This window comes from Salmo salar, chromosome ssa12 (assembly GCF_905237065.1).
Source record: "Salmo salar chromosome ssa12, Ssal_v3.1, whole genome shotgun sequence".
Classification (NCBI taxonomy): Eukaryota; Metazoa; Chordata; class Actinopteri; order Salmoniformes; family Salmonidae; genus Salmo; species Salmo salar.
The window spans coordinates 24,454,981-24,463,462 of NC_059453.1; the positions used below are offsets into that span (position 1 = coordinate 24,454,981).

Sequence of the window (8,482 nt, forward strand, 5' to 3'; positions counted from 1 at the left end):
TTGCTCTGTTCTGGCCATTGTTATAAGCTGTCCTACCCTCAGCAGCCTCCTGTGGTCTGCACACCCTGTCAATGACAGGCTTTGGAAAATGTGATCCCATTTATATTACAGTCATTACATTACCCAACTGCCTGCAGTCATACTTGACTCATACTTATATAAGGCATAATTGTATAAGGTTTCACAGACAAGACTCACAAAAACATTATTTTCAAAACAGTTTTATTATTTCCAGCATGAATTATTGCACAGTAAAATGTTCGATCAAAAAATTAACAGATTGAATACAAAAACTATAAATATAATACAATCTCTTAGAATGTGAAGGCAACTTCCATGTTCATTATATCACAAATATTGTATAGTTTCTTAGCATATTGTCTAAACCAGTAAGACAAAAATATTATGGTCCTTTGACTTTTGGGAAAGTCCATGTTATAGATATAAACAGGAAGGAATGTCTATTTACAGTCAGTCATAACTGGAACCAAAGGAATAACAACAATAACACTAACATTGAATGGTATGTGATGAGAGTCTGTTACCTCAATATGTCACCCATAGCTTTGAGAATTAGGTGGTCTGTGTGCGTGCGTGCACATGTGTGTCGCACCCATAGCTGTGAGAATTATGTGTGCGCGTGTGTGTAGGTGGAACGACTGACAGATGTAAAGTGGAGAGAAACTTTTTTTCCCTTCTTTTTTTACACATTTTGTCCATTGTTTTGAAAAGGCGTTCTCTTCATTCATGTTGGGTTTCCCGTCACCACTGTAACAGTTGAATGGCCAGGTATTTTAGTCCTACATACCCGACCATACAGATTCTATTGACCGTTTTATGTGTTTACTTAGACTGAAATAAAGAAATACCGCAGAATAGTTGGATGCTAGGCTAGCTAAGCACCTTGGCTCACTGCAGTGTTTTCTTCTTTGACCAGACTCATAAAACACTGAAATGGCTGGGTAGGAATCAGACTGATGAGTGTGTTTGTGCGTCTGAAATGGCACCCTATTCCCTATATAGTACAAAACCTAAGAAAGTGCACTATATTCTGTGGAATAGGGTTCAATTTTAGATTGAGGACTGTGAAAAGCTTTGTATTTTCTGGGTTTTACAGGGTCAGCCCTTTTAAGGCTAGTGGTTGGTCAGAGAATATTGCTCCACTTTCTCTAGACTTACCCTGTGGTTGGATGGTATGAGAATAGATATGAATTTATTCTAAACTTTTTTTCTGTCTGATGAGATGATAACACAGGTTCCTGTTGGAGGAAGACCCAAATGTCAGTTACCATCACTGATATGAACAAAATAGTCGGATTTGGTTGCCTGAGATTTCAACTCAACATCAAAGGTACCCAAGTGTTCTTCAAAAAGATGCTTCATAAAATGTAGCAGATCTACAAAAATAATTTGGTTCACATTCAGAGACAGAACCAAAGTCCTTTGGATTTTGCACTCAATCTGACTTTCAACTCCATAAGTTTCATTGGCACAGCCTATATACAATATTTAAAATGTTTTCCTAGCAACAACCCATCTACGTCCAATAAGAGCTTCATAAATTACAGTCTTTGAGATCGGGGCTTGATGTCTCTTTCCCCTTCCGAGCACCAGTTTGAATGTGCGTAGGTTACATGTCTTTATCGTGACCAGAGAGCACATACTGTTCACTAAATCATCATCAGCTTCACTTCTGGGTCATCTTTGGTTTACATCGACTTCAGTTCCGGGTCGTTCTAAAAGCATTGCTCTCAGGAAGCGTTTGAACTGCCTGGATCGTGGAGCTTGGAATGGCTGATTCTACATGTGTTGTTTGGAAGAGCCATGGCCATCAGAATTTTCCCCTAGCCAGAGCCACCTCGGAGCTGGGTAGCTTTTAGACTAGCCTAGCCTCTCGGCACATACGGTAGAACTGTCCCCTGTTTGAGATGAGGTTGGTTGGGGAGTCCATCTCTGAGATGTGGCCTTTGTCCATCACTATCACTCTGTGGAAGGAAGAGAGAGAAGAAGTGTCAAATTCTGTGACTGAACCATTGATTTTGAGATGTTGCGACATCATTTGACTGGGGCGTAGTAGCTACTAGGTGTAGGAAAGGAATTGATATGCTCATCCCAAACTTGAGAAAACTGGCGCTGGGCAAAAAGTATAGCAGAGAGCCTTACCTGGTATAGTCCATGATGGTGTTGAGGCGGTGGGCGATGGTGAGCACGGTGCAGTCCTCAAACTGTTGTCTGATGGTGGACTGGATCAGGGTGTCTGTCTCCAGGTCCACAGCAGCCGTGGCCTCGTCCAGAACCAGGATCTTGGTCTTACGGAGGAGAGCGCGGGCCAGGCAGACCAGCTGGCGCTGACCCAGACTATAGAAGGAGACAAATGAAGGAAGGTTGAATATTGACACTTAAACCTGTGAGCACCAAAGCACAGAATATAGAGGTTGACAGATGATAGAACCAGATATAGTAGACCAGATGAAGCAAAAATAATGCTCAATATAATTTTTAGTCCAGGAATAGGCTTAATCTGGATGCAGGACACCAGCCCTAGCCTATATGCTTTGTGTTTGGTCTTTGGTGGTTCTTTGTAGCTCAGTTGATATGTGTCACATATTGTTACGGGAGCGACGCAGGAGATGAGAAGCAGGTACGGGGAGTGAAGGTTTATTAGCTGACGGACATTAAACGGAACAGGAACAGCGCCTGGACAGGAACACATAACAAACACAATGCGGACACAGGGAACACAACCAAGGAACAGACAGATATACAGGGGGTAATCAACAAAGTGATTACCTCGAGCGCCAGGGGGGAAGAGCGGGAGCTGGCGTGACAGATATGCATGCCTAAAGTGTAGGCACGCATGACTGTAAGTTGCCTTGGATAAAAGTGTCTGCTAAAGGGCATATATTATATATACTATTATGTTATTTGGTCAAATATATCAATTGTCCGTACCTGAGGTTCTCTCCTCCTTCCGAGCACTCATAATTCAGTTTGTCAGGCAGGTTGGACACAAAGTTGTTGAGGTGAGCAAGCTCTAGCGAACTCCATATTTCCTCGTCAGTATACGTGTTGAAGGGGTCAAGGTTCATACGCAGAGAGCCGGAGAACAACACAGGGTCCTGTTGGAGGAAGAAGCAAAAGTCAGTTACCATCACTGTCGTAAGACATTTTGGGGGATTATCAAATAAAATCAATCGATCAATCAATAACTGTAGTACCTGTGGGATGATGGTAATGCGGGATCTGAGGTCGTGGAGTCCGATCTCTGCGATGTTGACTCCATCGATGTAGATCTCTCCCTTGGCTGCCTCTAGGATTCTGAAGATCCCCAGGGCAAGGGAAGACTTTCCAGCTCCGGTTCTGCCCACAATGCCAACCTAAGAATGACAAATGAGACCCTTCGTTAGATAGGATCAAATAGTTTTTACTGGTCAGGTAACATGGCTGGGAAAATACCCCTGGTCCTAAGTATGATAAAACTGTAAAAGGATTATGTTGCTTCAGACAAAACTGAATATCATAAACAAAGCATTATGGGTACTGTAGAAGGCTACCTCATTCTAGATTGTACTGACCTTTTCTCTCTCCTGGATTTTCAGGGTGATGCCTTTCAGTGCCCAGTCCAGGCCCTTGCGGTACTGCAGTCCATAGTCTTGGAACTCTATAGTGCCAGTCTGAGGCCAGGCCAGAGGCAGGGAACTGCCTTCCACGGTCCACACAGCCTGGTGAGTATAGAGAACAGTTAAGATTAAATGGATCTGTGTGTCTATATCTATGTTCTTTGTCCCTCTATGTCTATAGATCTAAACAGGTTAGTTGCACAACACTTCAGTTACTGTAAACCTGGCTAGAAAATGGTTAGTTTGGCAACACTCCAGTTACTGTAAACCTGGCTAGAAAATGGTTAGTTTGGCAACACTTCAGTTACTGTAAACCTAAAAAAGAGAATGAATAGCATACATGAACCAGTAACTGCCGACATAACTTACAATGTTAATGTCATGACTCATGTCATGCATATTACTTATATAACAGTTAATTTCATTGGGGGTATTAGCTAACAGAGAAGGTATGCAGATGCTTACCTCTTTTGCAGTGTCAGCATACTCCTTCACCCTCTCAACAGACACAATGTTGTTCTCTACGTCTGTCCATGATCTCACAATCCAGCTCAGAATGCCAGTCACCTGCACAAGACAATTGCAAGGTTCAAATTAAAACAGAGCTCTCTCGTTTGAGGTAATATGCAGTTAGGATTGTGCAGCACGTAGGTAGGATATTCTTCTGCTTTTTTTTCAGTTTGGTAAACCACACGCTTTCTGATGCAATACAAGGGATTGCCTGTAATGGGTTTTGTGTGATTGTAGCCGGGTACAAAATAATAAAAGGACTATTCTTTGTTGCTAAATGAGTCGTTTACCTATAATGACTACGGTATAGGGTGTAATATCTTACCTGGAGGGAGTGTGACACAGCCAAACCAACAATGCCAGGGCTCAGGGTGTCTTTCCCCATCACTGAGAGAATAGCTGCGGCTAAGACCACACCGTTACCGACAAACTCAAGATTAACTGCCAACCACCTGCGGATATCAGGAGATGAAAGCCTGATTAGTTGTGGAGAAAGTTTTGGCCTCCATCATTCATCATGGAGGTGTTTTGATTGTGTCAAATCGCCAGTTGGCAACCCATCCCTTACTGGATTAATTGACACATAAACAAACATTACAATGATTCCCAGTGATAATTCCCAGTGATAATTCTTCAGGTGTTCTGCGCAGTACGCACCACATAAAGAATGAAAAATAAATCAATACATAATAGAGATAAGGTTATCCAAGCAATAATAATAACCCTAGAGTAGTGAAGAAAGAAATACAGATAAATAAATAAAGAAACATTTCACGGAAGGCATTTAAAACCGGTCTGTTACAAAGAGAAGATTGAAGTGTGAGCAATATAGGCCTACACACAATCAATATGCATATGTGCACTTTTCTATAGGCCTATGTCTGGAGCTAAATATTTGTATAATTTAATTATAGGTCGCCCCTTTTCTTTTATTCCAGGCTTTTATTTAAAAAAAATCCGAAACGGAACAATGTACACCAGTCACCACATCAACTGGATATTTTCTTTTTCCAGAGCATGTACTGCAAGGTGAGTTTGTTGTTTCTATCAAACCTAACCTGGTGGCCACAAAGCGGGGGAAGTAGGAGGTCTGGTTGAAGTCGATCCTCTTGTTAGCCTGCACAATGAAGCGGTGCTGTTCTCCGAAGGCCCGTATGACACTGGCTCCCTGCACTGTCTCGTTGAAGTGGGTGTAGATGGGCGAGCGGCTCACCGACTCCAGCCTCCGCAGCTGGCAGGAGGTGGCCACGTAGAAACTCTGTAATGCACAACGGAAAAATAAAACATTACGTTTTAATGAACTGAAAGTACCAAGAGGTGGTGTATGTGTGTGGAAGTGGGTTTTCCACTCCAGCATTTCTAGTAGATTTACAGTATGTAGCCTGCCATTACTTAGCACTACTATGTTAGCAGGTGGAATAAATTACCATGCAAAACCAACAACTTGCAAAATCCGCTATTTTGCTTTTCAAGAGTCTAAAACTATTACTCCCCCACAAAACGGTGCCTCAGTCGGTTAGAAACATACCTGAACGAAGGCGTAGAGAATGGCGAGGGGCAGGATGACGACCGCCGCAAAAGGTGTAGCCAGCATGACGATGATACAGACTTCCATCAGCTTGAAGAGGTAGCCCAGCATCATCTTGAGGCCGTCGGGGATCATGCAGTCGATAGCGTCGATCTCCTTGGCAAAACGGTTTAGGAGGTTCCCACTGGGGGTGGTCTCAAAGAAAGACATAGGGGAGTGGAGAACGTTCTTCAGGAGGTCCATGTGGAGGTGCCGGGACGCGATGATACCTCCGACCGAAATGGCCACCGTGGTGCCGAAAATAGCGATTCCTGAAATATAAAATAAACTGCTGTTAGGATCCCTGCTGTTTGGCAACAGTGGTTTATATCATATACTGAAACTCTCAATCTCTCAGATGGACTCTTGGAGGACTAGTACAATGGAGGGTTATAACAGATCCAAATAAACAAACATTAGTGGGATTAAAGATGGAATCCACATTAGGGGAAACAGCGCCACTGTCCGCCCCAGCACCTTCGTTGTTATTGTTTTTGTTTTGTGGACGAAACGAAGTTGAGGTGTGTCAAGCAGCATGGTAAAACAAAATGCATTACATATTCTGCTGTTCAGTCGTGCATGCAATAATGTCTCAGGGGGAAAAAACTGTGTTCATTCTTCGGAGTTACTAATTAGTTGTTGTAATAGTCCCAAACGTACGTGGCAGTTTCACCATTAAGGATTCTAGCTAAACTGTAGTCTATGCTGTTTCACCATTTAAGGATTCTAGCAAAACTGTAGTCTACGCTGTTTCACCATTAAGGATTCTAGCTAAACTGTAGCCTATGCTGTTTCACCATTAAGGATTCTAGCTAAACTGTAGTCTATGCTGTTTCACCATTAAGGATTCTAGCTAAACTGTAGTATATGCTGTTTCACCATTAAGGAATCTAGCTAAACTGTAGCCTATGCTGTTTCTCTTCATCCAAGTCAAAAGGACCTACTTTTATCTTTGGTGTCTTTTCCCAGTAAAATACATTCACCACTGACCTTGTGCGAAGCCCAGAGCCCCGTAGACGGCCAGCTTCATGTCTGTGTCGACCTGGGTGCCGTTGACGATGGGTTCGTCCGCCCACAGGCTCAGCCAGTAGTTGTAGGCCAGCGAGGCCCCCTGCTGGAAGGCGTACAGGAAGACGATGGGGATGATGAAGGCCATGCCAATGGTCTTGAAGTACTCCATGTACATCTCCAGCCTCACCTGTGGTAAAAAAGAGGCAATCAGTTGCTAGAAATTGACAAACACCTGTTAATATGTGAAAGGTGAGAAAGATGGGTACAACCTGGGTACAACCTGTATGGGTACAACCTGTATGGCTATGGAGACTTTATAATTTAGTTTGAACCATTTTTAACCATAAGAGGTGCAGTCAAAAATCAGCTCTTCTAGACTCACCCTCCCAGTGTGTGCCTTGTCAACCTCCATCAGCTTTCCCAAGTCCTCAGGAACCTGCTCCTCGTCTATCTCAGACATGGGCTCCATACCCTGCAGGTTAGTACTGTTGGTGTCTCCCCTAGAGAACATAGAGGGGTTTCAGTTAGGTTTTTATTTTTAAGATGCTTGGCATGCTCAATGTGACGTTTAATCCAATAGACGTTTATTATACCATTGAATCAATAAGAACCATGATCTTATCAGGAAAATGATGATGTAATGTGCACTGGAAATGCACTTACCCAATGAGCTGCTCTTGGGATAGATCTCTTGAGAATGGCATGAAGTCTGTCACACTCAGCCGTGAGCTGGCCCTCCTGGCACCTGCAGCAATGGTACAAAATGTTAATTTACATGGTGAATAGCTTGTTGGTGAGAAGCAAATGTTTGTTCATCAATGGGGAAATGACTTCTCCCAAATTTTATTACAATGAGGTCCTACCTCTCTGTGCGGCGGTCTCTGTGACGCTCTCTTTACGGTCGTTGCTGGCGAAGGTATGGATGAAGTCTGCAAAGGCCCCATGGCGGCTCAGCAACTCCTGGTAGGAGCCACTCTCTGTGATCTCCCCGTCCACCAGCACCAGGATGAGGTCCGCCTGGGGCAGGAAGCTCATCCCATGGGTTACTAGGACACGGGTCTGGTAGCATAAACCACAGGAGTAGGATTAATCAAAATAGACAAACAGCGGAACTAGCCTAATACAAATGGTGTATTTCATTTGAAGAATCTGCAAAATCATGCATTTCCATCTCAAAACCACACAAGAAACAGTCGGTTACGTGTACGCTTCTAATATTGATTTCTACAAGTGTCATTCTGACTGTTAATAGAGATAATATTTTGGTCATATTTTTACCTTATCTCTTAGCACTCCCTTGGGTCCGATTACTTTGTCGAAGATGTGTTGCCCCACGTGAGCGTCCACAGCAGACAGGGGGTCATCCAGCAGATAGACGTCAGCCTTCCTGTACACAGCCCTTGCCAGGCTCACCCTCTGCTTCTGACCACCCGAGAGGTTCAGACCCTGTCAGGGAGAACAATCAAGAAGAAGACATGACTCTAGATTCCAGAAGACCATTTGATTGGCCATCTAGTGAAAGGAGGTGGAATTCTAGAAGATTATTTTCACACCTTCTCCCCAATCTCTGTGGAGTCTCCAGCAGGCAGGATCTCCAGGTCAGGCAGCAGAGCACAGGCGTCCAACACCCGCTGGTACCAGGTCTTCTGCTTCTCACGACCAAACATAACATTGTCCTGGACCGTGGCATTCTGGATCCAGGCCTGCTGAGGTACATAGGCCACTGAGCCCTGTGGAGAAAGACAAATAAATAGAAGAACATTAGCTTTGAAGA

At 43.6% G+C, this 8,482-nt stretch overlaps 1 protein-coding gene and 1 long non-coding RNA gene across 2 annotated transcripts in view; one reads left to right on the top strand and one right to left on the bottom strand.

Annotated features, from left to right (window-relative positions):
* Positions 1-205: 205 nt before the first annotated feature.
* LOC106564615 (multidrug resistance-associated protein 1) overlaps positions 206-8,482 on the bottom strand; it is a 36,416-nt gene continuing 28,139 nt past the window's right edge. Inside the window, exons 17-31 of the mRNA XM_045691143.1 lie at positions 8,262-8,438; positions 7,987-8,154; positions 7,572-7,767; positions 7,372-7,453; positions 7,091-7,208; positions 6,688-6,895; positions 5,659-5,969; positions 5,189-5,388; positions 4,456-4,582; positions 4,086-4,187; positions 3,576-3,722; positions 3,219-3,377; positions 2,953-3,119; positions 2,164-2,358; positions 206-1,985 (exon numbers count right to left, since the gene is read on the bottom strand). Coding sequence (XP_045547099.1) covers positions 1,877-1,985; positions 2,164-2,358; positions 2,953-3,119; positions 3,219-3,377; positions 3,576-3,722; positions 4,086-4,187; positions 4,456-4,582; positions 5,189-5,388; positions 5,659-5,969; positions 6,688-6,895; positions 7,091-7,208; positions 7,372-7,453; positions 7,572-7,767; positions 7,987-8,154; positions 8,262-8,438 — 2,466 coding nt within the window. The 3' untranslated portion in view covers positions 206-1,876. The remainder of the gene's footprint in view (positions 1,986-2,163; positions 2,359-2,952; positions 3,120-3,218; positions 3,378-3,575; positions 3,723-4,085; positions 4,188-4,455; positions 4,583-5,188; positions 5,389-5,658; positions 5,970-6,687; positions 6,896-7,090; positions 7,209-7,371; positions 7,454-7,571; positions 7,768-7,986; positions 8,155-8,261; positions 8,439-8,482) is intronic.
* LOC123725464 (uncharacterized) overlaps positions 1,245-8,482 on the top strand; it is a 16,526-nt gene continuing 9,288 nt past the window's right edge. Inside the window, exons 1-3 of the long non-coding RNA XR_006757940.1 lie at positions 1,245-1,351; positions 3,600-3,725; positions 5,069-5,159. This is a non-coding gene — a long non-coding RNA (uncharacterized lncRNA). The remainder of the gene's footprint in view (positions 1,352-3,599; positions 3,726-5,068; positions 5,160-8,482) is intronic.